At 48.2% G+C, this 16872-nt stretch overlaps 1 protein-coding gene and 1 pseudogene across 1 annotated transcript in view; one reads left to right on the forward strand and one right to left on the reverse strand.

Moving 5' to 3' along the window:
* Nucleotides 1–16872, forward strand: part of SLC35F3 (solute carrier family 35 member F3) — a 132449-nt gene that overhangs the window by 105197 nt on the left and 10380 nt on the right. The window contains exons 3-4 of the mRNA XM_027962132.3: nucleotides 9305–9524; nucleotides 16349–16474. Coding sequence (XP_027817933.1) covers nucleotides 9305–9524; nucleotides 16349–16474 — 346 coding nt within the window. The remainder of the gene's footprint in view (nucleotides 1–9304; nucleotides 9525–16348; nucleotides 16475–16872) is intronic.
* On the reverse strand, nucleotides 57–4695 carry LOC121817946 (dnaJ homolog subfamily B member 13-like; annotated as a pseudogene).

Raw genomic sequence — 16872 nt, forward strand, 5'->3', positions numbered from 1 at the left:
CACCGCACACCCTGAGGCTGAGCTGGTCAGGCCCAGCTGGGCTTCACCTCCCCTGCTCCAGGCCCCAGCCCACCAGAGTCATGTCAGCAATGCCTGGAGTAGCATCTCCTTCTGCTGGGGTGTGAGACAGGTAGGGAACTGGCTGGTGCAGAAAATGAAGACATCCCCCTTCTTGATGGGGTTCTCTGGCAACACCATCCCCTTACCTGGCACCTTCTTGTAGTCCTTGGGGTGGACAGTGTTACTGGTGGGGATGTTGAGCAGAGAGTCACCTAGGGTCTTCACCTCCATGGAGTAGTGGGTCAGAGCCTTGCTCAAGGAGATGGACATCACAAAGAAGAGGCTGCTGTTCTCCCTGCGGAAGCAAGGGTGCAGTTTCTCCTTTATGATGAAGATGATGTCAGCTGAGATGATGTTGGGATTCTGGTCCCCTTCCTTCTCAAAGGTGATACGTGTGCCCTGCCTTCAACCAGGCTTTACGTCATCCGTGAGGATCTCGTCCCTGATGGTAAAGGAGTACCCATCCTCATTCAGCACTCTTTTAGGAGCTCTAAATTTTCTGAGTTCAGTCAAAGAATAGGGTAGGTTTTCTCTCTATCTATTGTTTTCAAACTGCACCCCTCAAAGCCATCTCAGGGCACTAATCGTGGCAGCTTCAGCCACAGCAACCTCTCATGTGTTTTTAAACGGTTTTTAGTTTTTAGCAACTTAATACTGATACATGTACATATCTTGGAAAAGCAAAATAACAGTAAAAGAAGCATCGTAAAAATAGCAACTCCTGCTCCACACCTGCTCACTCTCAGTCACGCCCAGTTCTTATGGATATTTATGACAGTTAGATGCACTGATTTCTGTTAGACCCCATCCCCTCTTCACCTGAGTCTGTTCTCTCGTAATGCTATCCCAGTTTTTGGCTAATTATAAGTGGACAAATTTAACTCATCGACTGTCTCCTTTTACCAGGAACTCCCGTTTCTCCTGCCAGCAGTATTTGCCTCTTTTTGTTGCCTTTGCCTTGATTTCCATTAATGCTTGCTATTTTCTGAAAATGTTCCACCACCTCAGAAACCTGTCAGCGTGTTCCCTGTGCTGATTTAACGAGGAGCCTCCCCTCCCAGGGCCTCTGTGGCTCCCTGGTCTGCCACCCCAGGACCAGTGCCCAGTCCTGCCTATGTTGGAGCCTGTGCCCGGCTGCCGTCTTCCTCTTGCTTGGTTTACACCCTGGTTTTAATGTAACCCATCCTCCTGTAGCTTGCAAGACTGTGTTTCGAGCACTGCCTAACTGAGGATATGTCTATTTCACTCTCATATTTGATGGATGGATGGTTGGCTGATTTTAGAACTCTGACTTGAAAAATATTTTCCTTGAAAAATTGTTAAGGCCACTATTGCCTGGCTTCTGTTTTTATTGTTGAGATGTCTGATGCTATTATGATTTTCTATCCTTTAGCCCCAGGGCTTCCCTGATGGCTCAGTTGGTAAAGAATCCTCCTTTAATGCAGGAGACCCCGGTTCAATTCCTGGGTTGAGAAGTTCCTCTAGAGAAGGGATAGGCTACCCACTCCAGTCTTCTTGGGCTTCCCTTGTGGCTCAGCTGGTAAAGAATTCACCTTCAATGTGGGAGACCTGGGTTCGATCCCTGGGTTGGGAAGATCTCCTGGAGAAGGGAATAGCTACCCACTCCAGTATTCTGGAATGCTGTATTAGTTTCAGGCATATGGGCTTCCCAGGAGGCACAGTGGTAAAGAATCCAGCTCCCAGTGCAGGAGACACAAGAGACTCTGGTTCTATCCCTAGGTCTGGAAGATCCCCTGGAGAAGGAAATGGCAACCCACTCCAGTATTCTTGCCTAGAATATTCCATGGACAGAGGAGCCTGGTGGGCTACAGTCCATGGGGTCTCAAAGAGTCAGACACGACTGAGCAACTAACCGCATCCTTTGGCCAGTTTTATTTTTCTAGGGAGCCTTAAGTCTTATCTTTATCCCTTTTTTGCCACGAGTATATGCCTTATCATGGTTTTTCATTCATTTTGCTTGGTACTTGATCAGCCTTTTCATTATGAAGACTCACATCCTATAGTTCCAAAACACTTTCCTGAATTATTTATTTTGTAATTTCCTCCATTTCATCTTTTCCATTTTCTCTTTCTAATGTTCTTTTCAGTTCAATATTAGACCTTCTAGCTTGACCTTCTCATTTTATCTTTTTTTTTCTTTGTTCTTCTCTCTCACTCTCTCCCCCTCCTTGAGATTAATCAACTTTATATTCTAACCCTTCTGTTACTTTTTTAAATGTGGCTACTCTATATTTAATTTGAAAAATTACTGCCATTTTTATAACCATTTATTATTGTGTCATGGATGCAATTCTTCTCTCCTCTCTCTAAGGATGTTGCCGCCTCCCTAACCCGACCTGTATAAATCCTAACTATCCTTCAGTTTTGTTGTTGTTGTTATTCAGTTGCTAAGTCATGTCCAGCTCTTTGCAACTCCCTGGACTATAGCCTTCCAGGCTCTTCTATGCATGGGATTTCCCAGGAAAGAATACTGGAGTGGGAAATCCTTATCCAGGGGATCTCCCCAGCCCAGGGATCAAACCTACATCTCCTGCTTGGTAGGCAGATTCATGATCACTGAACCACCTGGAATGCCAACTATCCTTCAAGGTTCAACTCAAAACCTTATCTTTTATTAGACCTTCTCCAATCAGTCCAACTCTTGCCACTAGATAGGAATTTTATAGCATTATTATATTCCACACTACTTAATAGGTAATTTTATTTAAACTTGCATTACTTCCTTTTGAGGAATCAGTCTTATCTCCCCAATTTTGCCATAATCTTTCAAAAAGAGGGACTATTTACTTGTTTTGCATCAGCTACAGTGCCTTGTCTAGAGTTGTGACTATAACAAGTGATAAACAGGTGCTCATTGATTTGAACGAAATGATAAGCCATGCGTATCCCACCAGACCAACCTATCCCAGTGAGAGTTCTTTAAAGGGCCCCAAGAACATAAGTATTTTTAAAATTATGTAAGTGTAGAACTTACAGATTTTTATAGCTTTCCCTGTCTTTCACGGTGTTTCAGTTCAGTTCAGTCGCTCAGTCATGTCCGACTCTTTGCGACCCCATGGACTGTAGCACTCCAGGCCTCCCTGTCCATCACCAACTCCCAGAGTTCACACAAACTCATGTCCATTGAGTCAGTGATGCCATCCAGCCATCTCATTCTCTGTCGTCCCCTTCTCCCCCCACCTTCAGTCTTTCCCAGCATCAGGGTCTTTTCCAATGAGTCAGCTCTTCACATCAGATGGCCAAAATACTGGAGTTTCAGCTTTAACATCAGTCCTTCCAATGAATACCCAGGACTGATCTCCTTTAGAATGGACTGGTTGGATCTCCGTGCAGTCCCAGGGACTCTCAAGAGTCTTCTCCAACACCACAGTTCAAAAGCATCAATTCTTCTGCACTCAGCTTTCTTTATAGTCCAACTCTCATATCCATACCTGACCACTGGAAAAACCACAGCCTTGACTAGACAGACCTTTGTTGACAAAGTAATGTCTCTGCTTTTGAATATGCTGTCTAGGTTGGTCATAACTTTCCTTCCAAGGAGTAAGCATCTTTTAATTTCATGGCTGCAGTCACCATCTGCAGTGATTTTGGAGCCCAAAAAAATGAAGTCAGCCACTGTTTCCCCATCTATTTCCCATGAAGTGATGGGACCAGATGCCATGATCTTAGTTTTCTGAATGTTGTTTCAGCTACACCTACTTCAGCAGTGATATTTTAGTGAATTCCTTTTATTAAGTGTTCCCTGAAGCTCTCAACATAAATTTCGTAGGAAAAGCACAACTTTCTTTTCTCAGTCATATTTCATTGATTTAGGAAATATTTAATTGAATTATGCACTTGAAACAACCAGGAACAATGGACACAAGCAGGGTTGGAAGCAAACACATTGAAATCTTTCCCAACATGATTCAGGGTGGTAGGACCTGAAGGGCTTGGGTGTTCTAGGAAGTAACTTGCCAGCTTCAGGCCTTTGTCCTGCCAGGAATGAATGGTGTTAGACTGTCGTGTCAGCCAAGTGGAAGCAGTCAAGAGAGTGTCTACTATCCTCTCTTCTTGGTGTACCAAGGAGAGGTCTTGGGCAGAAATGGATTTGTGCTCATCATCTGTCTTGGGTCCCTTTCCTATCAAGGGTGTATGTGGGTCATGTACCCAAGCCAGCTGACATGGCTTAGTACATAGTCTGAAAACAACTCAGGTTTACTGACTCAGGGACCAATCATCTTAGGCTCATTAGAACCAAAATCTACCCACCTGATCTGTAATCCCCCGACCATGAATCCTCAGAGGGCCAACAGAGCTCTGCTGGGCCTAGAAATCATGCCTTTTCCATCTCTGGGATGTAGTCGCACTCTGAGTGTGTGCTTAGTCATGTCTGACTCTTTGCAACTCCATTGACTATAGCCCAGAAGTCTTCTCTGTCCTTGGGATATTTCTGGCAAGAATACTGGAGTGTGTTGCTCTTTCCTACTCCAGGGAATCTTCCCAACCCAGGGATCGAACCGGCATCTCTTGCACCTCCGGCGCTAGCAGGCAGATTCTTTACCAGCGCGCCATCTGGGCCTTCTCTCCTCCCTACTTCTGATCGGCAACCTGCACTGCTCGTTACCCGGCCATACTTGCTCCCCACCTGCCACTGAGACAGACACTGCACTTCGGATGAGCTGAACATCGGTTCTCAACGAGGAGATGTCTGAGTTGTCTTTGTATGGCCCTTTCCACAACATGAATCATTTTTTATAACAGTCAAGGGAAACTTGGAAATCCTCCTTGTGTTGCATTCCCTTTGGAAGGCTAACCTCTAAGTTTAATTTCAAGGTGTGTGTGCTCAGTTGCGTCCACTTCTTTGCAAGCCCACGGACTGTATCTTGCCAGGCTCCTCTGTCCATAGAATTTCCAGGCAAGAATATTGGGATGGGTTGCCATTTCCTCTTCCAGGGGATCTTCCTGACCCAGGGATCGAACCAGCAGCTCTTGCATCTCCTGTGTTAGGAGGCAGATTCTTTACCAGTGTGCCACCTGGGAAGCCCACTGATATTAATGACATTAAATACTTGTCTTTCCTACTGATTATACTCAAGGGACTGATATCACTGTTTTGTGAGCCTTCATGATCACAAACATGAAGGAAGCTGCCCTTGGTCACCATCCCCGAAGAAAGGAGGTGGTTGTTCAATCACTCAGTCATGTCCAACTCTATGCACTCCCATGCCTACCTCACACCAGGCTTCCCTGTCCTTCACTGTCTCCTGGAGTTTGCTCATATTCATGTCCATTGAGTTGGTGATGCTCTCTAACCCATCTCATCCTCTGCCGCCCTCTTCTCCTTTTGCCTTCAGTCTTTCTCACATCAGAGTCTTTTTCAATGACTCAACTCTTTGCATCAGGTGGCCAAAGTACTGGAGCTTCAGCTTCAGCATCAGTCCTTCCAATGAATCTTCAGGGTTGATTTCCTTTAGAATTGACTGGTTTATCTCCTTGCAGTGCAAGGGACCCTCAAGAGTCTTCTCCAGCACCTCAGTTCAAAAGCATCAATTCTTCGGTGCTCAGCCTCCTTCATGGCCCAACACTCACATTGGTTCAAGACTACTGGAAAACCCATAGTTTTGATTATATAGATCTTTGTCAGCAGAGTGATGTCTTTGCTTTTTGTCATAGCTTTCCTTTCAGGAAACAAAGGTCTTTTAATTTCATGGCTGCAGTCACCGTCTGCAGTGATTTTGGAGCCCAAGAAAATAAAATCTGTCACTGATTCCACTTTTTCCCCTTTTATTTTTCATGAAGTGATGGGACTGGATGCCGTGATCTTAGTGTTTTGAATGTTGAGTTTTAAGTCAACTTCTTCACTCTCTTTCACTCTTATCAAGAGGCTCTTTAGTTCCTGTTCACTTTCTGCCATAAGGGTGGTGTCATCTGCCTATCTGAAGTGTTTGATATTTCTGCCAGCAATCTTGATTCCAACTTGTGCTTTATCCAGTCCAGCATTTCACATAATGTACTCTGCATATAAGTTAAATAAATAGGGTGACAATATGGGAGATATCTCAATAACCTCAGATATGCAGATGACACCACCCTTATGGCAGAAAGTGAAGAAAAACTAGAGAGCCTCTTGATGAAAGTGAAAGGGGAGAGTGAAAAATTTGGCTTAAAGTTCAACATTCAGAAAACTAAGATCATAGCATCTGGTCCCATCACTTCATGGCAAATAGATGGGGAAACAGTGGAAACAGTGTCAGACTTTATTTTGGGGGGCTCCAAAATCACTGCAGATGGTGATTGCAGCCATGAAATTAAAAGACGCCTACTCCTTGGAAGGAAAGTTATGGCCAACCTAGACAGCATATTAAAAAGCAAAGACATTACTTTGTCAACAAAGGTCCATCTAGTCAAGGCTATGGTTTTTCCAGTGGTCATGTATGAATGTGAGAGTTGGACTGTGAAGAAAGCTGAGTGCCAAAGAATTGATGCTTTTGAACTGTGGTGTTGGAGAAGACTCTTGAGAGTCCCTTGGACTGCAAGGAGATCCAACCAGTCCATCCTAAAGGAGATCAGTCCTGGGTATTCATTGAAAGGACTGATGCTGAAGCTGAAACTCTAACACTTTGGCCACCTCATGTGAAGAGTTGACTTTGGAAAAGACACTGATGCTGGGAGGGATTAGGGGCAGGAGGAGAAGGGGACGACAGAGGATGAGATGGCTGGATGGCATCACCGACTCGATGGACATGAGTTTGTGTGAACTCCGGGAGTTGATGATGGACAGGGAGGCCTGGCGTGCTGTGATTCATGGGGTCACAAAGAGTCGGACACAACTGAGTGACTGAACTGAACTGATACAGCCTTGACGTACTCCTTTCCCAATTTGGAACCAGTCTGTTGTTCCATGTCTGGTTCTAACTGTTGCTTCTTGACCTGCATACACATTTCTCAAGAGACAGGTAAGGTGGTCTGGTATTCCCATCTCTTTAAAAATTTTCCACAGTTTATTATGATCCATACAGTCAAAGGCTTTAGCATAATGAATGAAGCAGATGTTTTCCTGAAATTCCCTTGCTTTCTCTGTAATCCAATGGATGTTGGCAATTTGATCTCTGGTTTCTCTGCCTTTTCTAAACCCAGCTTGTTCATCTGGAAGTTCTCTTTTCACATTCTGCTGAAGGCTAGCTTGAAGGATTTTGAGCATAACCTTACTAGCATGTGAAATGAGCACAATTGTCCTTTAATTTGAGCATTCTTTGTCACTGCCTGTCTTTGGAATTGGAATGAAAACTGACTTTTCCAGTCCTGTGGTCACTGCTAAGTTTTCCAAATTTGCTGGCATATTGAGTGCAGCACTTTAACGCATCACCTTTTAGGATTTGAAATAGCTCAGCTGGAATTACCATCACCTCCACTGGCTTTGTCTGTAGTGATGTTTCCTAAGGCCCACTTGACTTTGAACTCCAGAATGTCTGGCTGGCTCTAGGTGAGTGACCACACCATCATAGTTCTCTGGGTTATTAAGATCTTTTTTGTATAGTTCTGTGTATTCCTGCCATCTCTTCTTAACCTCTTCTGCCTCTGTTAAGTCCTTACCATTTCTGCTCTGTATCGTACCCATTCTTGCATGGAATATTCCTTTGGTATCTCTAATTTTCTTGAAGAGATCTCTAGTCTTTCCCATTCTGTTGTTTTCTTCTATTTCTTTGCATTGTTCATTGAAGAAGGCCTTCTTATCTTTCCTTGCTCTTCTCTGGAGAGAAGGAAGACTCCTTTGCAAATAGGGGCTGGAGAAAAGTGCATGAAAAGTGCAGCTGAACTATTGTATGAAAATTAAAGGGCAAACAGAAATATCAAGTCAGTTAGATGAAAGTTCCGTTTATAGAAAGCCAAAATGGAGTCAATTCAATTGAATCAGTTTCTTGGTAAATTTAGTGATTTGACTGTTTTTCCTGTTGCTGGTTTAGAAGCAGCATAGAGTTCAGCAAACAGCGATGAGTTTTCCGTTTCTTCTATGGATGTAGTGAACAAAGGCAAGTTGCATTTTAGATTGATGGAAAGAACAATCAAATTAAATTTGCAATTGCAGCCACTCCCCTTTGACTTGTTTTCATTGCTCTCCTTGATTGTGGCATTTTCGTGTTATTAATAGGTGGCTCGGGCTGCGGCTGTTCTCCACCTTGGTGTATTTGCCTTGTTCTAGTTCCATCTTTTTTCCCCTGCTCACTTGCTGGTGTCTGGGCCACACTGGGCCCTGCTGTGAGCTTGGGCTGTGACGGCTATGGCAGCATGTCCTCTCACGTCCCTCTCCTTGGCTGGCTCATCCAGCCCAGCAGAACGATGCTTTCCGCTCCTGGGCAGGGCAGCGGGCAGCTGTCTGCAGAGCCAGCCACTTAGTCCTCTGTTCACAGCCTCTGCCCCCCCGCCTCCTCCCCTCCATCCTCTTCTGCCTGAGCAAGGTTGACTTTCTTTTTCTCAAGCAGTTTTTCAAATACAAGTGATCCTTCCCCTAGATTCTGGAAAGGTGATGTTGGAAAACGTTTGTCTGCAGGTGTTTCTTCAGCTCCTTCTCTCTTAAGCCGCTGAGCTCTTGGATCTGCTCATCCTTCTTGTGATCACCTCTCAGATGACGTGGGGACAGGACCTTCCACATGTGAAATGACCAGCTGAAAAGGCCCTCATGGAGAAAATGTAGTTAACACCACTGATAAAATAGTCAAAATGTATTAGATGTGCCCAAGAAATGAATGCCACGGCCTGATCCCAGAGACAACTTCATTTGGAGGCAAATTTTTAAAAAATATGTTTTGGGGGTTCTCTTTGAGTGTCCAGGCCCCTGAGAAGAAAGGCCTAGAGACTTCCTGGTCTAGAGACTGCCTTCTTTTACTAACCAAGTAGCAGAATCCCTTAGGTGGTCACCGTGGAACTGGGGCTTCTTTAGATCAAATGGTCCCACCATGACCTTCTCCAAAACCAACCATTCCATACCCAACACGGACCAAAGGAATAATCCACAGTGGCCAATCCCTGTGCTGAGAGCCTCGTGCAGTGCTTTCTTCAGTGGACTAGATTGAAGGGCTTTGGTAGAAAGACGTTGCTAAAATATAATAAAAAATGAAAGGACTCCACCCCTTCCTGCGTCTGCTAAAAACAAACAAACAGAAAAAAACTGGGTAGAGGGGGATAAAAATGATCTGTCTCAACCCAAGAAGATAATAACACTGCCTCTCTTTCCTTGTTTTAGGGAGTGCTGTCGATTTTTTGGAGACAATGGCTTGACTTTGAAGGTGTTTTTTACCAAGGCAGCACCCTTTGGTGTTCTTTGGACTCTCACAAACTACCTGTACTTACATGCAATAAAGAAAATAAACACTACGGATGTCTCCGTATTGTTCTGCTGCAACAAAGCTTTTGTGTTCTTGCTCTCATGGATCGTTCTCAGGGACAGGTTCATGGGAGTGAGGGTAAGTTCCTTATTCTCTGTCTTCCTCCCTCACTCAGTCATGCCAGCCAAAACCTGCCCATCGGCTTGCTTAACTCCATGTGCTGGACCGTTCAGCCTAAGCTGCTAACCACTCTCCTTCTGATTTGCAGCAGAAAAGGAGCCCAGCCAAGGGCCAGGCTCTTGGGGTGCTTTGCAAACCTTCTTGCTTGCGAACCATTCCAGACAAGCGTTCATTAAAGCACCTTTCATTTCAAGCATTTCAACAAGCATTCCCTAAAGTGTGTGCCAGTTGGGGTCCCCCCTTAGGGAAGGGGTGATGTATTCAGCCTGCCTCTCACAGTCCCTGCAGCCCAGAGCCCTCAGCTAACACTGCCATAACACTGGTATCTAAAACTAAATGTCCTCATCCACGTGGACATGCCCTCTTGGTGGGCCATTTATATGGACAGTGTATTCAATGCCTGAGTGGGCCAGACACACTTAGAAAGTGAAAGTCGCTTAGCCATGTCCAGCTCTTTGTGTCCCCTTGGACTGTAGCCCCCCAGGCTCCTCTGTCCATGGGGATTCTCCAGGCAAGGATACTGGAATGGGTTGCCATGCCTTTCTCCAGGGGATCTTCCCAACCCAGGGATCGAACCCAGGTCTCCTGCACTGCAGGTGGATTCTTTACCAGCTGAGCCACCAGGGAAGCCCAGTTCAAATTCTGAACACACTTAAGATCCACTAAAGCTCAGTTCAAATTTTGGAGGGGCAGTTTCACTTGCTTCAACCCCAGAGGAAGGGAGAATGAAATGATACCCCCTGAATTACCTCTTGTTGTCACCTCTGAGACTGAGTAAATTCCCTTAAAATAGAGTCAAACTTAGCTAGTCATATTTTAGAACAATTATGTGAAATATGATAAATGCAGTATGAAACATGAGCCTACAGATAGAGGAGTCCACCCAGGATGTAAGGAACAGACGACATTTAGCCTTGGAAAATGGCAACCCACTCCAGTATTCTTGTCTGGACAATTCCATGGATAGAGGAGCCTGGCAGGCTACAGTCCATGGGGTTGCAGTCAGACACGACTAAGGAACTGAGCAGGCAGGCCTTGGGACAGAATCCTGTTGCCTTCTGCTTGTCGCCCTCTGGTGGCCAGAAGCTACCACTGCCGGACTATCACTTTGTCGCAAACAGAGACAGAAAGGATTTGAGCAGGCTAGATCTCTGCTAGTCAGAATGCATCGCTTACTCCTTCCTGCACCCTCAGAACATATAGGAAGGCCAGGAAGCTGAGTCTTTTTGGACAGCAGTCCCATTAGAGGGAACCCCGCTGGCACCCAGCAAAGGGGCAGATTCCAGGCTCTCTACTTGTGTCCTTGGCTCACTGTCCTGGGAACAATGACATCACCTTCAGGGTGGCTTCACGCCCACCTCGTTACTCAAACAGCAGTGGGGACGTGAGTCAACTGCTGAGTTGTATTTTTAGCTTGCAGTAGGGGGAAAATTTGTTTTGAGGCTTCGTGTTAATTTTGGAATAAGAACTCAGCTCACTGTGCTACCACCCAGAAAAGCTTTGAGCAAATAAACTATAGAATACATCTCCACAAGAGGTACAGCCAGCAGCAATCTGTCCAACAGCCTGCCTGACTGGATACTGAAGGCTCAGATGTGCTGAGGCCCATGGTGGCTTTCTTTTGAGGCCAAGAGCCAAGAAAAATGCCTGGCGGAGCACTCTCGGGGCATGGCTCTGAAAGTCCAAGGCAGATTCTGGATGGGAACATTACTGGGGAAAGATGCTGCAAGGTTCATTGTGCATCGTGCGGAAGAAAACGTTTTTGAGGTTAAGAGAAGGAGGTGTGAAAATGCTGACTCACAGAGAGCAGAGTGACACACCCAGATCTCTCTCCCATTGCCATGCAAGACCCCCCTCACGTCCCTGAGCCGTGATTCGGCCCTGCCGTCCTGGGCACTGGCTTGGTCTGCACTGACCACTGCACACGGAGCAGATTTTCATACCGAGGCCTTCGGCACGAGGCCAGCACTAAAATAAAGGTCCAGGAGCCGGTGTTGGGGATGGAATTTACCAACCTGTAAAGCACCGTGCAGTTCTAAGTCTCTCTGATAATCGTCACCCCTCCTAGAAGTGACGTGTCCTCTAAGATCGTCCCACTCCAAGTCAAGGTGGGGCACCCTCTTCTTATCGTCAGAAGTTCAGAGAGCTTGAAAAAAATATGGAAGGTGCCAGCAGCTGGGCAGAGTGACAGGGGTCACCCTGGGGAAACAGATGGAGATCTGAGCCCAGGATGAGGCCTAACACACACGCTTCTCTGAGACTTCTCTTGGACTGCTAGTTTAGCTGACCACCGCCTGCTGGGTCATCGCCAGAGACTAAAGGGGACTGACACTCATTTCCATCCTGATGGCTGAGCACACTGGCCTGAGAGTCACCCAGACACAGAGAACAGATGTTTGTGGAGCAGGCCACATAGAGGGCCTGCATTATTAAGGCCATGACTGAGATCACAAGAGTTTGTGGTTCCTGGAAAACAGCAGCAGGTCTGCGTCAGGTGGACAGACCAGGAAGAGCAAATGTTTATCTTCAAATGCTGGGGAGGTTGTGGCCACACATGGCGTCAGAGGCTAGTGTTTGAGAGGAGCCCAATCTGGCCCCCATGTCACCCCCTGACTCTGCTTTTCACATGTGTCCTGGCTTTCCAGGCTCGGGGGTCATAACGCAACAAGGAGGTGGTAAATCCCAGAGTTGAGGGACAAGGGTTTGGGTCCACTCTCATAAGCTGTTGTATGTTAAACTAGTTACTTAATGTCTCTGAGCCTTAATGACCTCATTTTAAAATACAGTTGTTGGCGACTTCCTTGGCAGTCTGGTGGTTAAGACTCCACCCTTCCAACGCAGGGGGTACAAGTTCAATCCCTGGTCAGGGTACTAGGAACCCACATGCATGGGGTGAGGCCAAAAAATAAAATAGAACGTTAGGACTCATCTTATAGAATAGTTGTAAGAATAAAATAAAGTGATGCATGCCTGACACATGAAACCCCATAAATGTTATCTTCTCTCACTGTTGTTATTCTTCTTATTCCTTCTCAAGTAGAGGAGTCTGATGGACCAGCCCACTTCTTTGCGTGATAGTGTCAGAGGCGGACAGACACTTAGGAAGGCAGCTGGGGGCAGCAAAAGCAGCGGGAGAATGAGAGCAAGTAGAATTCTGGAGAAGGAGAGATGGCCCCTCCTAAGCCAGAGGCCACCCAGCTGTGGCAGCAGCTGGATAAAGGCCATCCCACCCCCAGTCCGCATCTCAGAGGGGAGGGCAGATGGCATTCTCAGCTGTTCAGAACCACCCACTCCAGCTAGAGCGTCAAACCAGGAGGAGTGGAGAAGCAGCAAGGAGGGCAGCTAAGGGATCATCCAAGTGGCCTCAAACCCCAGCAGCATGGTCCTGGGGAGCCTGGGCCTTTTTCAAGAGCAAGTCCTGCCTCAGTCTGACCCCAGCTGATGTTTTCCATAATTCACCCCCTTGCAGCCTTTGGTTCAGTGCCAGCCCTGAACGGTAACCCCTAGTGCTGACCTCGACTCCACCTTCTGTTGGGGAGGCTGTCCCCCACCACCCGAGCACAGCTGGGGAAGGGCACAGGGCACACAGAGTGTGGGGGAGCGTGGGGTGGGGGGCTTAGGGCCCTGATGCCTTTCCAGCCTCTGAAACAAGCGGGGTGAGCTAGAGGGTCTGCTAATTCCTCCGGACTCTCTTGGCATCGGTGAGGGCAGTGCAGGACTTGGGAGGGAAAGGGCTGAGGGAAATATCCGTAAAAATTAGCCTGTCCTTTCCCTTTTTTAAACTTCTCCAAACTGTACAAATCTAAAACCCATCACAAACGAGGCTCTGCTTGGCAGAGGGCACGCAGCCCATCACATTTCTAGCGGGAGTGGGAAGCAGTGCTGGTCTGAGAGGCTTGCAGCCTCCTGCCTCGTGCCTTCCGTGGTGCCCCTTTCCTCTCGGCCTGACGTCTGATGGGGAGCAGTGTGCCCGTGGGGGGTACAGGTGCATCAGGGAGCTGCTGGAGCCCTGAATCCAGAGCCCTGGGGTGGGGCAGGCTATAACCACACAGGCAAGACCATCATCCAGAGGTTAAACGGTAGCATGCTGGCCTCGGGGTCTCCCACGTCCATGCTTCTTCCTCTTCGGCTCATTTTTCCCAGAGTAGAGATGGCGGTTCCCCTCCTCTTGGTCTCAAAGCCACTGTCAGCCATTTGTCTGGATCCCCAAGTCTTTGTTCAGTGTGACACACTGGGGATGCAACAGGAGAGGGTGAGAAAGCAGGGGTGAGGGGAAGTAGGGATATCCATTTCATTCCATCCTGATACAGCATTCTCCCCCGGGAGGCTGGGATCTAGAAAATGAGGACTATGTGAAACCACAGAACACGCAGGACCAGCCTTACTGGAGAGTTCCTCTTACAACAGGAAACGGGCTGGGAAACATTTCCACATGTAAACCAAAAGCCAGATATTTCAGAGTATAAAATGTGAACTCCACACTTATTTTTTTTAAAGAGATCTGGCATCGTCAAAGGAATTTCAGGCTTGGGGAAGGATGCTCAGGTCTTCCTCTGAGATCCGTAGTGTATGTTTCAACTCTGCTCTGCTTTCAGGGATATCAGACGCAAGGAAAACCACCAGCTTCCCCTCTGGCATGGAGGTCAGAGCCCAGGTTCAGGGTCGGGAGTCCCAGGGAGCTGCCGATGCCCAGACAGTATGCCCTGGAATCGAGTTGCTTAAACCTGTGACTCATGGAGAGGACCTCCAAGAGGAGAGGCTCTGGATGTGAGCAGCTGGGGGGTGAGCACTGTCCGCAGTGCCATCTGCCAGAATGAGCTCGCTGGTCTGGACTTGGCAAATGTTGACCGGGAAGCCAGTGGCCACCCACGCTCTCTATTTCTTGCCCCTCCCCTCAGCTCTTCTGCACAGCACAGCTCAGATGGAAGCTTTTAGCTCTTTATGATTTGATCAATAGAGAAAGGAGAATGAGGAGGTCCGAAATCTGCCCTCTAGATCTTCAGAGAAGAATAACCCTGGTTCCCCTTCACTTCCTTAAATTTCATCTTTATGTTTGGAAAGACTCAGGTGCCTTTGGAGATGTGCCATGTCACCTGGAGTGGAGCTGTGTTCTTCCCCGCCCACCCCATTTCCTTCGTTTTCTAGTTGGTTCTCTGTTTACCCAGCTGCCTAGCCAGGTCCAGCTGCCCCGGGCTGCATTTTTGTACTGTGCAGGCCCTCTGGAGCAAAGCCTGCCCTGCCTGCTTTCACTTATCCCCGTTCTCCTGGGGGGGAAGGTCCCTTACTCTTCCTGTTCCTCTTCTTCTTTCTCAATGAAGAGCCGTACACAGTACATGTAGTGTTTGAATGTAAAACATACGCATTACGTGATGATGAGTGATAAAAAGTGAAGCAGGAAACCTGAAAGAGCTGGTAGACAGAGCAGGGCTGGTACTTCTCCAAGAAAGGATGACCACCTGCCCTCTCAGGGGCTCCTGTGTGAGGGTGCGTGTGTCTTTACACTGCCTGGGGAATGCACTACAGCTCAAACTGCTGAGCCCTGACACAGTGCCTTTCACCAACCTAAACACAACATGGTTCAACCCTACACGAAACCTCACTTCAGATATCCGAGTAGAAATGGCAATGGCTTCAGAGGTGAATCCTACTTTCTATTTATATATAGAAACACTGACTTTGCACTTAAACCTGAAATGTGTATCCCAGCTCTATGACTTTCAGCAAGTTACTGAGATTAAGTGCCCATGTCTATAAAATGAAATAAACTGAAATATCTACCTAGTCTGAGGATTAAATGAGAAAGTACACAGAAAACACTTATCCCCTGATCACTCGGTAAATGTTAGCCACCCGATATTTTTGCAGAGAGCACGGGTCATTTGAACAGTCTGTAAGAGAGAGAGAACTCCAGGAAATCCAGTTGTCAGAACTTGCTCCGCCCACGTTTGTCCTGCCTCCAGCAGCCCCTCCCACTTGCCGCCCAGCGACCTTTAAGTCGCTCCAGGACCACCTCCGGTTAGAACGGGTACTTACCCAGCGCTAAAGCATTCCTCCCTTAGGAAATGTTATCCCAAGTAAGTTTCTCTCCTGTGCAGTCTGACGATTTGACTTTGCACAACAGGAATGTGGAAAGATTCCGCCTGAGGGGTTTGGAGAACAGCGCTGGGGGCGGGGCGGGGGCGGGAGCAGGAGGGCGGGCCGGGGGAGGGGCGGCTGGAGTGGGGGGCCCTCCAGTAGCTGGGGAGAGGAACTGCAGGGCCAGGGTTAGGGCATCGTATGTAGCCCTGATGGGCCAGTGACGCATGCCCGTCCAGAAGGTTCTACTGCTGGTGTATAAGAGAGGGCCACGATCCGTGGTCGTGGTCACTGTGTTGAGATGTGAAATACATAAAAGCAGGACCCTGAGAGGCACCTCCGGAGAGTTGGGAAGGAACTAAGAGGGGGTCGTGAACCGGCCATAGTCATGACCGAAGAACCTGTCGTTGCGACTGTGACCACCCCCTCCGGCGGGCCTTCCCCGACATGACGCCGAGTCACGCCTCTGCCCCTTGCCGTGAACCACTTCCGGGCCTTGGGTCACGCCGGGCTTTGCCGAGGGCCCCCTTCCGAGCAGGGACAAACATTGAGACAGGAGAGCAGCCTTTGCGTGGTCTCCGAAGGGCTGAAAGGGGGCCCCGCCGCCCTCCCCGGCACCCTCGCAGACACGCCTCCCCCTGTCGGCACGTGGGGGCCCCTCCGATTTCCCGCCGCTGCTCTGACCGCAGTGTCTTCCTTCCGCCCAGATCGTGGCCGCCATCCTCGCCATCGCTGGGATCGTGATGATGACCTACGCGGATGGCTTCCACAGCCACTCCGTCATCGGCATAGCCCTGGTGGTGGGCTCGGCATCCATGTCCGCCCTCTACAAGGTAGGCGCGGGGAGCGGGCCCTCTGGGCTCTCCTGGCCTGGCCGGCTCGGTGCTCTGAGGGCGCCTTGGATGGAGCTGGTGCTCGAAGAAGAGCGCCGGGCACAGCGAGCCTGACGCTGCCGGGGACGTGCAGCAGCTCTTGGCTCTGGCTTTCCAGACCTTTCCATCGATGGCCATACATTTGCAGCATTTGGGATAAAAGGGGTGGAAGGATAGGTGGATCGACTGAATCCAGTGAGTGACTTCCTTGTTTGGCCCGACAAGGGAGAATTGGGCTTCCCGGGTGATGCTAGTAATAAAGAACCAGCCTGCCAGTGCAGGAGAGATGAGAGATGTGGGTTGGATCCCTGGGTGGGGAAGATCCCCTGGAGGAGGGGGTAGCAACCCACTCCAGTATT

Source organism: Ovis aries, chromosome 25 (genome assembly GCF_016772045.2).
Source record: "Ovis aries strain OAR_USU_Benz2616 breed Rambouillet chromosome 25, ARS-UI_Ramb_v3.0, whole genome shotgun sequence".
Lineage (NCBI taxonomy): Eukaryota > Metazoa > Chordata > Mammalia > Artiodactyla > Bovidae > Ovis > Ovis aries.